The 16,352-nt window shown below is 39.6% G+C and overlaps 1 protein-coding gene across 1 annotated transcript in view; it reads left to right on the plus strand.

Moving 5' to 3' along the window:
- fstl5 (follistatin-like 5) overlaps positions 1-16,352 on the plus strand; it is a 260,880-nt gene that overhangs the window by 41,690 nt on the left and 202,838 nt on the right. The window contains exon 2 of the mRNA XM_084719758.1: positions 5,785-5,926. Within this exon, the coding sequence (XP_084575884.1) occupies positions 5,785-5,926 (142 nt within the window). The remainder of the gene's footprint in view (positions 1-5,784; positions 5,927-16,352) is intronic.

Genomic DNA, 16,352 nt, shown 5'->3' on the forward strand with positions numbered 1-16,352 from the left:
AACACCTTAACTTGTGCCATATGTTGTACTGATTGTTGAAACTGTATGTTCTCGCTCTTGTCTAGACTTTACTGTAGCTCAACCTGTACTGTCTACAAGAAGAACAGATGAAACTCAGTCTTCCCCGTGGACCGTCAGCCATATTCAGAGTTCCTGATTTCTCCAGGGCTTTGTTTAATTACATTTGAGACAAGCTGACTGTAATTAGAAAGCTGTAAATTGAAGAGTTATCAGCAATAAGTCAGAATTAGTCTAAGCTGACTTAATAGTCATGTGGTAGAGGAATATTCCTAAATTAAGGCCTTTTGGGGGAAAATCATGCATAATGTCAGGAAAGTATATGGCATGTTTAATTTTTTATTCCTATTTTCAAGACTTATGACTCGCTTAAGCATGCATGACAGCTGATAGTAAATTACAAGGTGTGCATTTATTCAAACCAAGCTAATTCTCAGTATGTAACTGCTGCAGTCAGGTAATATATACACACACATAGTATCTGTAAGAGGGGCTGTATGGACATTTCTGTTGTTATGCTTGGCCAGTGCGTTGAATGGCAAAAATCTGCTGAATGAGACGGATGGCGGGGGGGGGGGGGGTTAGAGGAGAGCTGCTGTGAGCTTGTCAAGACATGATGCATTGTGTACATAGTGGGAAATAGGTAGTCTTCATTTGAAAGTCAATGCCAAAGCTTAGACGTGCTCCAGGGAATTTAAAACCACAAGCCAAAGTTATGACGGCAGTCCCTCAGGGGGTCCAGGGAAAACTTCCAGACTGCTTCTGTCTCTTGTGCGTTAAAGGCTAATAAAGAGGACTTATTTACACAAGCACACACTCTTAACTCTAACATACACGGACTTGTACATGTTTACACAGATACACAGTACATGACATGCTCACAGTCCTTGCTTCTTTCAGTATAAATCTGTGTATTGTATATATATATGTGTGTTTTGCTTTTCTTGGCAAATAACATCACATTTTATGACATTGTAACCCTAAAAAAAGTCTTAAATTGAAGTAATTCACTGGATTATATGAATTAGTTCTCAGTTTAGTCAAATCAACTTTCTCTAATGAACATTAGAGCTACAACTAATGATTATTTTCATTGTTGATTATTTTCTCTATTCATTGATTCGTTTTTTGGTCTGTAAGATGTCAGAAAATGGTGAAGAACAGTGGTTGGTGGTTGCCAAAGCCCAAGATGACATCCTCAAATATCGTGCTTTGTCCAGAGATATTCAGATTACTGTCGTAACAGAGTGGAAACAAGAAAATATTCACATTTAAGAGGCTGAAATCAGAGAATCAGAGAGACTTTTTTTTTTGTTAAAAAATTACTCAAAAGATTAGTCAATTATTAAAGTAGCTGGTGATTAATAATTGATTCAAAATTGATTCATCATTACAGTGCTAATGAAAGTTGAAAGTCGGCAACATAAATGTCATTTATGGAGCCGTTAGATTTGTGCTAGACTGCCTTATAATACAGGTGCCTGCCTCCCTTCATGTGCAGAGAGCAGGTGAGCAAACTGCAAAAGGATAAACACCAACAAGTATAGACTGTAGCAGAATATTCTGTTAGATAAAAACATATTGTGAATTTTTAAAATGATTATATCTATATTATCACAATTTTTACTTTTGGGCTTTACAGTGTCATGGAGTCATTGGAAATCTTTTGATGACACAAGTTGAAAACAATCGTACACAGCTGCCACTGGAATCTAATTCTACAGATCAGAATTATTGTGAAAATCATACTGACTATATTAGTGAAGTCTGTTCAGAATGAATAGTATATAATATAAAAAATAATAAAAAAAGAAAGCTATGCAGCATTCAGATATTTATTTAGGAGTCAGTGTTCAGCGTTATGAACCAAGCCTCAAACTATTTGGTACACCTCTATTTCACTGACACAAATACACATTCTGAATTTGTCTTTAGGGGAAACCTCAAGTGGAGCCGGTGTTACTTTGGATAATCTATGTGAATAAATGATACACTTTCCAGAGTTTATATTACATTACTTTAATGCTGTCTTTGAAACTAGGAAAAGGCAATATCATGACATAATGATATAATATAAGACTATGTAGTTCTCATATCATGATAATGATATATTGTCCAGGCGTCTTCTCATTATATAAATAGGACGGACAGAATATAGGCCTGAGAAACACTTCTCAGTAATACAATACAATTAAACAGCACTACCAACTGAGTGTTTGCTATTAATAATATTTGCAAAGACAGCTTTTGTTTTTATGTCCAATTTTTGCCTTTGGTTTTGTTTCCTTCCCACTGATCTGTGTAGTTTGTTAAGTTTGTTGCCAAAGCTCCATTAACAGTAATGGTGCACAAGATGAAAAGAAAAATAGACTCAATGACAAGAAAATTAACTCAGCAACGGCCACGAAAAGTCTTTGTGCCGTCTGGAATGGAACAGGAGTAATTTAAATATGCATTGTTCAATCCACAGTAAAGACAGTTTTCTTGCTCTCTTAGGGACTTTTAATAAAAAACAGAACAGCATAGTTGGCACTTAAGAAACTCTTCAGAGCTCCCAGTAAGATTAGTAATGATCCATTAGTCAGTAGAAGTGGAACTTGAAAGTTAGTGTATGTGTTGCAGTTTTGACCAATCAAAATGAGTTAAACATGTACGAGAAACTGTGCTGTATGACGCAGTTAAACTTTTTAAATCTGCGCATATGTCTCTGTCTCTGACACAGCATCCTACAAAAGTTAGTCCATTAATAACCCATTTAACACCGGGACGCCGCAAAGAAGTTGATTGATTGTGCTAGCAGATATGGTAATCCACCTAGTGTGGCTGAAAGAGTGTGTTAGCAGAGAAGTGGAGCAGCAGCAGCTGCAGGCGGGGTTCCTACCTGGATCTGGAGAGTTTAGAAATGCATAGAGAATGAATATTATCGCAATAAAGAGGCAGGAAGTAAGATTTTTAGTGCCCTATAGCACAAAACGACCATAATATCACTGCAGGAGGTCTGTAAGGCTGTTGATCATCACCATCAGTTTAACAGTTGCCATCTTCATAAACCTTTTCATTTTCTTGACTCATACTTTTAAATAAAAGCTCACTGCCCACTGCATAATCGAGGCACTTTGAATGCCCCCTCCATACTACACTGACAGCTGAAACAAGACATTTCATCTACAAAAGCTAAAAGCTTTATTTCGAAGCAAAAATAGGCCATAGAGCAAGTCTTAAAGCAGCAAATAACATGTACACTATTTTTCATTTTTAATGTTTGAATATCTGCTGCAGATAGCTGCTTTGTTTGTCTTGAAAATTTGACTTGTGAGATTTTCGTAGTTGACCAGTAGTCGTTAGTCATAGCATGTTTGTGATGTTAGTTTAATTATGTAAATGCATATTTCTGCTGCATGAAGCAAGCTGCTTGTTAAATACTTACAAAGAAGGCAATGATTCTGAATTTGTTGAAACAACCCACAAAGACACTGAGCACATTGTTTAGTTAGCACACAGTTTATTTCAACAGAATATATCCTTGTTGTTCACAACACAGAAATGAATAAGGTCCAACTTCACAAAAACAAGTAAGTTATCCTCTTGACAGATCAAGAGGATGTGTCGATGTATGCTTACAAAATAACTTAAGTTACAAACTCCCCCCTCGACCACTTCTCCCCTCCTGTCCCCGCCCGAACCCGCCGTGTTGTCATCGATTCCGGAGTCAGAGTTCTTGTTGGAGCTGCTGGAACTAAGGCTGCAACAAATGGATCAACTTCATTGTCAGGGGATCTGTTGATTATGTTCTCGACTGATCGATTAAATGTCTACAAAATGATGAAAGTTTAGTTTAATCCAAAGCCTAAGATGATGTGTTCAATTGTATTGTTTTTCCCACACCTGAAAGATATTCATTTTACTGTCTTAAAGAAGTCAAGAAACCAGAAAATATGAACATTTCACAAGCTAGAATCAGAGAATCTCGACTTTTTTTTTCTCGAAATCAATTACCAGAAGAATTGGTGATTAATTTAATACTCATTTAATAATTGATTAATTGTTGCAGCTCTAACTGCTACATTTCAGGTTGTCAAACTGGCCAAACTGGTCTAACTGAACTAATTAGCTAATGGCAGCTACAGTACAGTTAGCATCAATGTGCTGATGACTACAGTCTTATAAGAGAAAAGGTCTGTGTTGCAAAAATCCACTGGGCCTAATGGCAAGGTGCAGCTTTTTTTCCTGTGACTAACAAATAGATGATGACGTGGTTGAATACGGCTTCTCTCACCAACTAGCTGTTTAGTCAACAATTGCAGCCCTACATAAATGAGTCTTTGGTAGGTGTGATGGCCGTGGATGTATCTCTCATAGAGGGAGATTCTTTAAAAGTTGTGAATTTTACGAAGGTCTCTAAAGCATAAAGAAGGAGTCTAGAAATTGGGTGTTAAATCTGGCAGACCGTTATATGCATTCCCCAGCTGTTGATATTTGTTCTACTAATTAAAATGTATATTTCCATCAGCATGAATCACATGCAGTGCACACAGACAAAGTTCTCATCTGTTCAAGAAAATTTGTTGATTTAAAATAAAGACAGTTTCAAAGAAAATGTACAGAAAAATCTGCAGGTGTTAGGCAGCTCAGGAAAGCAATAAAAGTCACATAAAGTCACAAAAATAAAGTTTTAATGTTCCCTCTTCGTCCGGCACATCACAGTGACATGCCGCTCTGCTGGCATGACCTCTTGACCTCCAGTGAATAGCGTGTGGGCCCACAGAGCTGCCACAACAGTGCCATTGTTGTCTGACTCAGTGTCACTCCAGAAGAACAAGGAAGCAGGGTCACCATCCTGCTGTCAGTCATCTCCCTCCGCTGGTGGATGATGAGCAGGCGTCGGTGGCTTGAGATGGCTTAGAAAGTGCAGCTCGGTGTCTGCCTGTGAAAATCAACAAGTCAAGTCGAGTCAAATTTATTTATAAAGAGCTTCTAACAAAGGGGATTTTTGCGGCGCGCTGCACAAAGAACAGAGGGCATAAATACAGATAAAGACGAAGGATAAAAATAAGGAGCAAACACACTGCAGATTTTAACATAAAGCTGGTGTGGATGTGTTCATGTATTTGTGTGTGTGAACCTTGTGCTTGGCAGTGTGAGAGCTCTGGCTAACACATATCCTCTTCTCCGTGTATTTCTTGTGCTTTTACTTCCTTGAACATTGCTGTCTCTGGTACCCAAACATTTTCACAGGGCATGTTTCTTTTCCCCACAAACACTGTTTTGTTTAATTCATGTTATTCAAAGGTCAAACTCGTTTTTTACACGGCGCAATGAATTATTGAAAAAGCTGTTACATTGGAGGTGAAAAGTGAATATTCTCACTCTGTTAAACAAATACATTTGGGCTGCGTTCTCTGTGAGAGTGTGAGGAAACTGTTTAAGATGTAATCTCTCTGCTACATCACAGTTGCTTGACTTAGACACTCAGACTAATTAATCCAAAGCCCTCACTTTAATTGCCTTAATATATTGGCTCTTTGTCTTCTTTATCTTGATTTTCTCATGACGTCTATTTCCCCTTAATTGATTCAAAAGGAGATCTAATCTCTTCGCCGAGTGTAAGGCACGTATTGATAGCTTTAGTTTAAACCAGCGACAGTTTTGCGGTTCCCATTGTCTACACTAATTACGGCGGACTTGATGTATTGTCTTGGCCAACTGGTATTGAACCTTCAGCGTGTTGGAGAAGAGCGCTCACCGTTCTTGTTTGGTTTTTGACAGGAAAAGACCAATGAAGACAGCCAGATGGTGGTCGGCGGCATTTCTACTGTTGGGGCTGGCTGTGCTCAGCGCCGACGGGAGGCCCAACAAGGAGGGATTCAGGTCGCCGCCCTATCGACCAGTCGTGAGATTCCGACACAAGGTATTGATTGCCGTCTTTTTTCATTTGCTCGTCCGTAACAAGAGGGACTGTGTTCTTTTGCCAAGTATGAAACTAATTACAGTGGCGCTTTCTTCCTGCATCAGATGACTCTCCTGTGGTTGTTGTTTTTCTGCCTACTGAAAAATACTTGATGAATCATTATCCCTCCCTCTGAGCCAAGGGACTGTCTTTTCAAAGACTACATCAGATTAATGTGAGGCACAGCTGAGCGAAGATGAAGTTGAGCTATGAATGAAGTGTGAGGATGTTGTCATTTTACCTGAACATTTAGAGTGAAAGATGTAATTTAATGGTCATTGACCTAGCTGTAGAGGGCAGGGCTCACAAGCAAGATCTGTCTTTGCATCTCAAGGAATTAGCTATATTTCTTTCCGTCTAAACCAGAGGCATACTCTGCTTTTTGTCTGATTCGTCTCCAAAACACCAGAGGAACGGAGATGGATCAATTAGAGCCAGACTGGGAAATAAATTGACTGTTTTGGCAGACGGGGACTTGAGGAAAGCAAAAGTATTTTGTCAAGAGGCATTAGTCGGATTGTGGTCCTTCAGTACACATTTCCCATAAGCCCCCTTTCCAGTTCTGTTCACTAGTAAACACTTCTCCTCTCAATCCAATCCAAGATAAAAAAATTAGCAGTTGCAATGAAGAAAAAAAAAATGTCGAAGGCTTTTACTTCAAGGCAGTCTGTCATCCGCAGACTAAATATTGCTTCTAAGATTTGTTTTACTCGGCTTTAGTCACGTCTGCATGGGAATGAAAGGCAAACACAGTGGGACCAAAGGGTGGGTGGGGTGAGAGGTGGTTAGAAAGAGAAGGAGATGGAGAGGGAGACGGAGGGAACAGATGGTAGGAACGTCATTGGACTGTATCAGAGTTGAGCGAGGAGCCGGGAGCGATGCAAAGCTGTTGAATCGACACAATGGTCAAACACATTTTGACCTTTTGAACAAGATTTATTCAGAGAGATGCTTTCTAAACACATGGACTGCAGATATCAGCTATGCAAGAGTTTTCCTTCTTCCTAGCCATAGCTACCTCGTTGAAATTGTGTGTTAAGGAAGTAAAGAGATTAAAACTTCAATGCCCCAAAAAATCCTGTAATATGAGCTCAGTAAACTGCAGAGATAGCACTTCTGCCAGGCCGGGATGCTTTACACCAAAGAGAAGAGAGAGGCAACAATCCAGCGTCCACTCCTGCCTGGACAGTGTTGAATTCCACTCATAAAGGATCAGACCGCTGTTTTTTTTTTTAACTTTGTCTTGATGTACAGGCATTGTTTTGTCAATACTACCAGATCCTACTTATCCTGGGCTAAGTGGAGGAAAGAGGCAAAAAATAAGCGTTTCAGATTTCAGCATCACAATTTCATCTTGTAAAGAGAAAGCTTTGAAATCTGGAGGATAAAATGTATCTTTCCTTAGCCTGTGTTCATCCCTTTAGGTGTGAGATTTCAGGGATAGATTGAATGTTTCTATATCAGTAAGTGCAGCTGATCTCGGCAGAGAAGTGTCTGCTATCAGAATTTTATTTTGAAAGTATTGTGATTTTACAGTGTCTCGTGTAGGAAGGATGGGTTAGTTGTTTGTTTCAATAATAATAATAATAATAATAAAAAATTCTGAACTAGACGTTTATGACCATGTCACAGTAGAAGACAAATTAACCAGGTCCAATTGATTTTTTTTAAAGGTCAGCTTGCCCGAATCATAAAACAAACAAAAAAAATCAACTCTTACTTTTTGGCTCTGTAGGAGAGGTCAAGGTAAGGTACCTTGACTTTCTCTTTAGACAGAAATGTTGCTTTTAAGCTTTCCAGAATCAAATTTGTCAATCTGTTGAGCACCAGAAAAAAATACATTCTATGGCCACTTTTTAGGTGGACCTGTTGAACCTAATACAATTAATGTTCATTACTGAGGTCATAGTTAATGGTCTGGTGTGTATGATTTAGGGGGCTTTATTGGCAGATCATGGCAGAAAGGGAATTTCATAAGTATATTTTCATTAGTGTGTAATAATCACCTGATCATAAGAATTGTTGCTGTAGGTTCTCGTACACCAGTCATTCTCAACTTGTGGCCCAGGTTCCAAATCTGGCTCCCAATACGGTGTGGGTGGCTCTCCTACCATTTTCTAATTCACAATGGAAGATTGATTTGTTTTTCCCAGGAAGGAGGGATAAATATGTGAGTTTTTTTATGATGGAAAAAAACAAAATATCACATCACTGTTGAACCCTGTATTGAACTGCATTAAAATGTACAGGTGTGCTTAATAATATGACCACAAACTTCCAAGTTTGTACTGGAATGGCATCTCAACTTTTAGAGGTTCACACTGTCCCTCAGTAGTTGAACTGACACTGTCTGCAGAGCTTAACTCCAGTAGTTTTGAGTGAGAAAGAATTTTTTTTATGACTTGGCTGAAGTGACCCTTTAATTGGGCTATATTTTTACATGCTATAAAACAGACTGACCTCAAAAGCATCATTGCTTGCATTTTAGTAGTGACTAAAAAACATCTTGGCAAATAAATCCTCAGTTTATTGTTATAAGTAGCGGCTTTAGGATTCCAGAGGTAGTTTAGAGACACTGAGACACAAATCTTAGAGGCAGCTCTCCTTGTGTTGACTCCAAAATATGCATTGTAATTTTTCTTTTTTTCCCCTCTTGAAACCTTTCGTGGTTGTGCTTTAATCTTTTTTTATTTACCCAATACAATCCAGGGTATTCCTGCTTTCACATTTTTTTTTTTACTACACAGAGAGTGGACTATGTGGTACTTATTGTGCTGTCATGTCATTTGAATAAAGCAGACATACAGCACATTTTGAAGGTGGTGTAAATAGTGCTACACCTCCTTTTGTATTGGACAGTGTATTATCTCTTGTTGAAACCAGCTATTTTTGACTTTCTCTCTTTTTATTGCCCTGATTTGGAACCAGAGTGACTTTAATAATTAAAGTAATGTATGTCCACATGTAGCGGGAATTTGACAAGAAGCTACAAAAATGATGTATGTGCTTTTCCACTCCAATGAAATTAATGTGCCAGGCGCTGTGATTACACTGCAGAGGAATGTCATTACAGCATCTGCATACCATTACAATTCATCCTGTGAGAGGACAGAGGTAAACTCCGCTCATCTATCCGCCTGTCAAAAGAGGCCGAGGAAATTTACAGCCCTTTGGTGAAAAATGGCCACATTGCGAGCCCTTTTCCGAAATATGTCAACGGCCTTTTTGTTGCTTAGAGTATTTTCTCTGCCGTTGGCTAGATTGCACAGAGGCTCGGGTCATCCGCTTGTCAATACAGTTGAGTGAGCGGTGTTAAAGAACAGTTGTTCCAAAATGAGATATCCACAGATTGAAGAGAACCAATGCCAAGTTTTAGAACATGATTGACAGCTCAAGTTTTTAATTTTGTTTGCATTTGTTTGCATTTTTTAAAGGATAGTAGACAGTCCCTAAGTAAAGAAACATTTTAATTTGAAATACTCATTACTCTGGCAGCAACGCTCCAGCTGTTGTGTCACCCTTTGAAATTTCTATTTGGGGACAGAATAACTGTTTTTGTATTCCTAATTAATGTTAATTAGAGCTGAAATTAATACTGAATGCTACCTGAATGAGTAAGTCTGTTTCTGTGTCGTAAAAAGTCATAATGCTTTTGTAGAAGACGTAGATGTTTAAAACGGTTAATTGAGGAATATGTTAAATCAAACTCCAGAGTGTGTATTTTCAGAGCAGTGTTCTTTTGTTTTCAGGATAACAGGCTTGGCTTTGCATTGACAGACGACTGACAGTTATAAACAGCTGATGAACTCAGGGAGGAGGACTCGTCATTACTTGTTATTATCAGTTTATGATGTTGCACGTGTCTTCCTGTGTTTCTGCAGAGCTTCCTCAAGTCTGGGGACGAGGGGACGTGGGGAAACAGGTTGCTTCAGCTGCAGATCGTATATTAATAGGGTCTCAACTTATTTGATACACAGTGTATGGCTCCAACGTGCTTTTTTGACTGCAGTACTCATTTTTCCATGTGCAAATGCTACATATTTCGCCTGTTAAGTTAAAACAAAATCTAATTTACATAACATTATTAATTAAATTCCTCTTACATTCATTATTAATGGATCACGGCAGTCCAAAAACAAGTGACATATTTGCAATGATTATTTTTTGTAACTGACATAATTGCATGAATTTCTTCATTTGCAGTGAAAGTAATTCAAAGAAATGTCCTGAACTCACCACCACTCGCTGTGATACTCCAGTGGGTGTGTTAATGCCATGCCTTTTCCTTTGCTTTGAAGGACGGTCTTTGACAAGGGTAACAGGATCGGATACGACCTTATAAGCTTTCCGCACAAAGACTTCAATCACCAGGAGGCAGTCGGCCATAAACAGCTGGTCACATGCTCTACCCATAATTCCCTTGGTACTGTTTCAGAAATTCACAGTGAAATCCTCCACACTGGGGTCAGGTATAGGACACACATCCTGACCCCAGAATCCAGCCCAATTGATTGTAAAGGGAATGTCACTGAATGTGATAGTTGTCAAGCTTATGTTCCATGTAGGTTTTATTGTATACAGTCTTTTGTCTCTGACACTGCTCTTTTATGTTGGGCTTCACTGTAAGAGACTCGGTGTGCAATTTGTGAAATTTGTGGAATAGTGGCCAGGCCTGCTCGACCAGAGGGACAAAAGCAATTTCTGAGAGTTTGCCGCTCTGGCATCAAGCTGTTATGTCAGGACAAACAAAATGGAGGCAAGGACAACTGTGCGCAAAGCCCCATCCATCCAGCACTGGCTTGGCCACATGGCAAATCTAGATTAACAGGGGATAAGCAGAGAGGGAGACAGAAAGGATGGGGGTTGGGCAAATGAGATTGAGATAAAGAGACAGAGAAAGGGAGATATAATGAGAATAAAATTCACAACAAACAGCTTGATGTACAGTAGCCTCAGCTAAAGCCTCAATCAGCAGTGTTTGGCTTAAATGTGAATACTGTCAGTATCATTTCCACCCTCCTCCTCCTCCTCCTCCTCTAGCTGGTCAGTTTTAGCCCCAACCCTTGTCACTCATCTTGATGAGCTGTCTACTTTCAAATGGCAGCCAGCCTGAGGCTGAGGTAACCAGCTTCTGAAGTCTCCACAGGGGCTGAAAAAGCAGACGCTGTATGGAGCCAATCTGCTATAACAATAACAAGATGTCAGCGTTCATACTGGTGTTGACCTGGGTTAGTGGGTTCTACTGTTCTTGGTCTCGTTATTTATTTTAGCTGTTACTTGTTATTGACTTGATAACTTTTTTTCAGTGTTAAAAAAAAAAGAAGAAAAGCTGTTTGCTGGAAAAGACGTGTTGCCACAGGTAAAGAAGGTGGAAAGCTTGTTTGAAGCTAACTCCAGTTAGGTACAGATGCATTATAAAAAAAGAACACACAAAGAAAAAGGAGATGTTATCTGCACACTGATAATTACAGATTTTTAGTTGATGATTTTGACCTGCACAGTCATGAATACTTTGTGTCTGAAGAGACGTATCAGATGCCAAAACACTGCACAGTGGTTTGCAATACTATAAGGAAGGATTATTTAACATATCAAGTATTGAAAAATGCCCTGTTATTCATTATGAAAATATGATACTGTGGGAGTAAATCTCAAACTTGTGGTTTATTTTTTTGTGTTGTAAAACTGCTTTTAGTGGAAAAATGCCAGGCGCTTAAAAAACTAACTAACAAGATGAAACAGACCATCTATATTTAAACGCTTTGTGATAAATAAAGGCTTTTTTTATTGTTATGAAACTGCTTTGATTGTGTAAAAAGAAAAGAAATGCAGTGCAGTAATGTGTATTGCAATTTTCATTTTGTTAAAATGGATTTTGATGGCATCTGAAAGAGTATCATTCAGGAACTGGTATCACTACCAGTATCAAGATTTTTTGGAACAATACCCAGCCCGGTGGAACAGTGTCTTCTCTGTGAGCACCTAGAAGTGGCGGTATGCTACTGCAGAATTATAATTACTGCTGTGTTTTTTGGGTTTGTTTTAGGACAGGAGAGGAAAGGAGAGGGGCTGTAACTTATCTCTTTAGAAAACTAACCTAATATTATTTTGTGCTACAGACAGTAAATATGATTATAACAACAAACACTGGGTAGATGATAACTAAGAAGCATAAAATGCTGATCACGGTTTCAGGATTATCAGGGAAAAAGAGTCCTGCGACTTTGCACGAGTAGTGCAGAATGGGTATGCACGCGATTAGTCGACTATCTGTTGCCTCTAAGATTTTATGCAGCCCACCCCCCCACTAGTTGGGGCTGCGGCACTGTCAGACGGCAGCCCCTCTTGCCCAGCGCGTATGAACCGATCGCCCTGGCAACCCCGGATGTTTATTATCAGCAAAGTCAGACAGATGAATGTAGACTGTGACAGAATAAGCTAACAAGCTTATTAAGCTGAAACATGTGACCACATTAAGCACATACATGGACATAAACCTGCAAGCGGAGCTGCTGCTGCTGCTAGCACTGCTAACGTTAGCCACACTGTGTGTCAGGCTGGCAGCTAATGTTAGCTCTGGGTGCTTTACCCACAGACACTGTGACCCTCTTCAGTCTGAAAAGGTGAAGCGTTTAGTGAGTTGTTATGTTTTGTACATCACTGTGTAAGGCTTGTATTGCATAGTGCAAAGTAGCGCACATTTCAGTCAAATGGCTCTTAATACACACAATATTTTTTTCAGACCATGTTTAACATTATAAATTGATAAATTCTGCTAAATTTTAACTGCTTTCAGAGTGTTTTCTTAGTGTTAGACTAGTCGACTAGTGCAGAGTAATATGGCTAACAAGAACACAAACACTGAAGACAGTAAGTGCCTTCGCTAGCTGGCGGGGCTAGCAAAGCACATGGGGGCGCCCAAACGAGTGCCCTTGCCAACCATGGAGGTTAACAAGGCACACGAAACACAAAGACATGTGACTTCACTAGCTGAGAGAGCTAGCAAAGCACTTGTCACTCAACCACCACAAGTAGTCTAACCTGCCACTGCAGGACTAGACTGCAGACTTGCAGACTGTAGTCTGTCGAATGGCTCACTGTCCCTGACTGGCTGCACTCGCCAGGCTTTTAACACCCTGGTTCCTGATTGCAGAGTGACTGCAGCTGCTGCCAATCACTGCAGCCTGCAAGGGGGGGAGGGGCAGAACCTGGGCACAGGAGGGTACAACCATACACAGACACTGTGGCACATAACACTATCACAATAATGAAGTTTCATATTAGTACATATTGATAATTATTGATCATGCAGCTCGTGACTTATGACATGTTGTGTACTCTGAAGACTGGAAGCAATTGAGGTTATAAAATCAGTCCTGGGTCGCATGATATTCCTGCAGTTTACACACAACACTCTTCTGATAGTTGTTGATCCATCCATCCGTCTGTTTTTCGCCTGAACAATAAATTAAATATAAATATACGTGTTGTTTTCTCCTGGCATGCAGTGTCTCTTCCAAGTAATAGCTGTATTTTATGTTTGAGTTTTGACCATTTGATGGTGTCGTAGCTAGTCAGTGTTTAGTGTTGAAGAGTGATATATCAAGTGAGTAGCAGCAGCTCAGCAACTCAGCAGCTAATAGTTTGTTTCAGCAGAGCCTTAAACTATGAGCACACATGTTTTATGTAAAGCATGTGAGGTAAAATGGACCAGTTTGTTAGATAGAAAGAGCATGTCAGTGGGAATTCCCATTATGTGTTGCATTTCACCCATAGTGCCTAGTATGTAAGACAGATAAGAAGAAGCAAGAGGAGATTTTTATTTAGATAATTTCATTTTTGACTTTATAGTTTGTGGTTATTAGAGTTGAAACACTACCAGTAAAAGTTAATATTCCTTTATCTTGAGACATCTTACATGTAAGCTAGACAGTCATTTCCCTTGATCATTACTGTATGCAGATGTACTGTATGTAGGCTATTAGGCCTCAAGAGCCCCTCTGGTTTGGCAAACACATGCGAGTACACAAAACATTTTCGTGCGCACTATAAACGCATGGTTCACGTCCACCGTTACAACTCCATCCCAGTGGAAACACTGTGGAGTGAATTTGTCATTATCATTTTTGATTGTGAAAACAGTAGAATTACAGTATTCACTTAACAAAATAATGTATTTGGAATATACCCTTCCATGTGTTAGATGAGCTCGACTCGGCCACAGAAACGGTTGAGCAGGAATCAATGTTTTTCCAGAGCCTTCAGAGTCAGCACCTCTGCTTCCCCAAAGTAGCGGCCTTTTTGAAGTGAATGAGGGAGCTGTGTTGTTTATCGACCAGCACTATCGGACTGAACTGGGCCTAAAATATAGATCCGGCCCTGCTGATAGGGCCTTCTACTGTCTAGTCTACCCACTTGTCATACAGATGTGTTGCAATTTGCAGTTATATGTTTGAAGTTGAAGTGTGCTTGAAAGTTGATGGTGTGGAGGAGTGAGGGATGTGAGAATTGAAGCAGGAGAAGGAGAGGAAAAGGAGGAGGGTGGTGTAGGGTTGAGGGAAGGGGGGGGTTGAGAGATAAAGCCAGAGAGAGAAGGAGAGAGACAGAGAGAGATGTGGGCGGTCAGCCAGCTAGCTGTGACAGGGGCAGATGAACCACAGGTTGTACAGCTGGGTGCTTCAGCGTCCCCAGAGTCTCGGAGCAGCAGAGACCTGCCAGCGGCCCTTGGGAAATCACTCTCTTCAAACAAATGAAGTGTGAACACTGTCTGCCATATGCAAATAAGCCCCATTTGATATCTTCCCTACCTGTAGTGCATTTCGAAATGTCACTCCCTCCCGAGGGTGGGGAGGATACCAAGAATGTCAGAGAGCCACAGGTGTTTGCAGTGATTTGGGCCTACTGGGTCGCTAGTCAGCAATGTTTTGTCTGACATCCAGAAAGATGATATCAAGGACAGATCATTCCAGATCATGATGTCTAACTTAGTTTTACCTTTCATTGTATCGTCTCCACTTTATGATCAAATAGAGTAAACTGAGAGTATAACTGGATAAGTAGTAGGGATGCATGATACAGATACTATAACTAATAACTGCTTCTAATGGCTGATACTGATAAAATAACAGGTAATTTAACATTTTTTTAATTGTAAAAAGAAATTCTCACAACTAGAGCTACAAGATAAGTCGTTTTTTGATAATCCATTTATTGTTCTGCATTATTAAAAAAGGAATTTCCTGATTTCATCTTCTCAAATCTGAATAATTTCAGGCTTCTTTAGTCTTCTATGACAGTAAAGTGAATATCTTTGAGTTCTGGACAAAACAGCATTTTAAGTGATCACCTTGGTCTTTGGGAGACAGTGATCTAAATTTGTCACATTTTTTGAACAAAACAACACATCATACTAAGCAACAAAATGGTTGTCAGATTATTTGATTATGAAAAAAGTTAGAGATGGGATCCAGTATTAGTATTTGGGCCTGGTATTGACATAAGGCATTCATCGGATGTCAGACTAGCAACACTGATCTGCATTCTGTCCTTAATTCACTCTGTGATGTGTTCGTCACATTATTTCCATTGGCAGACACTTTGCTAAAATGTGTCAGCTGAGAACCAAAATCCCATTTTTCCTCAGCCTTTTCATGTTTCCAAAGTGAAAAGCCTTCCTAAATTGCTGAGAAACAATACAGCTGGCCTGAAGAAATGTACTAGTCGCCTCACTCATGGTGTAAAAATAAACCACAAAAATGATGTGCTGGTTTCTGTCATGTTCTGAACAAACACAACCGTGCTAACTGGCTAATGGCAGCTACAACACAGTTATCAGGGGTGTTTTGGTGACTGTTAGAGGAGGAAAAAGGTCCATGTTGCAACAATCCCCCAGGCCTAACAGTCAGCCGCAGCTCCTGAGTGGAAATTGAGGTGTTTTTTTCTTCTGTGATTTATTAATAAATAAAAACATGGTCAACTAAGACTCTTCTCATGGTTTAGTCAACAATTAGGGGGCAGCCTTAATAATCAGTGATCAGTTTGATCCAGATAGATATGATCACTGACGAGGCTTCCAGAGTATTGCTATTATTAAGAAAAACAAACTTTTTTTTTAGGTAGTTGTGTCCTCATGAGTATAACTTGTTTGTGTTGGTATGGAGAGAGTAATTATAATTTGACATGGTAGTATTTTGTGGTCATTTTTCAGCTGCAGTACATATGTACCAACAGTTGTATTTAACAGCAGCCCGGTTGCCACAGCAAGTCTCTACATTCAACTTAGGACTTGTTAAAAGTATGTTATTGCTCATGTGGGTCTTCTTTCCTCTGGTAAGGGTCTCATTAACAGCAGCGGTTATTAATGCAAGTGTGCGGACTCAGTGCAGCT

Source organism: Lutjanus erythropterus, chromosome 5 (assembly GCF_056507025.1).
Source record: "Lutjanus erythropterus isolate fLutEry1 chromosome 5, fLutEry1.hap2, whole genome shotgun sequence".
Classification (NCBI taxonomy): domain Eukaryota; kingdom Metazoa; phylum Chordata; class Actinopteri; order Lutjaniformes; family Lutjanidae; genus Lutjanus; species Lutjanus erythropterus.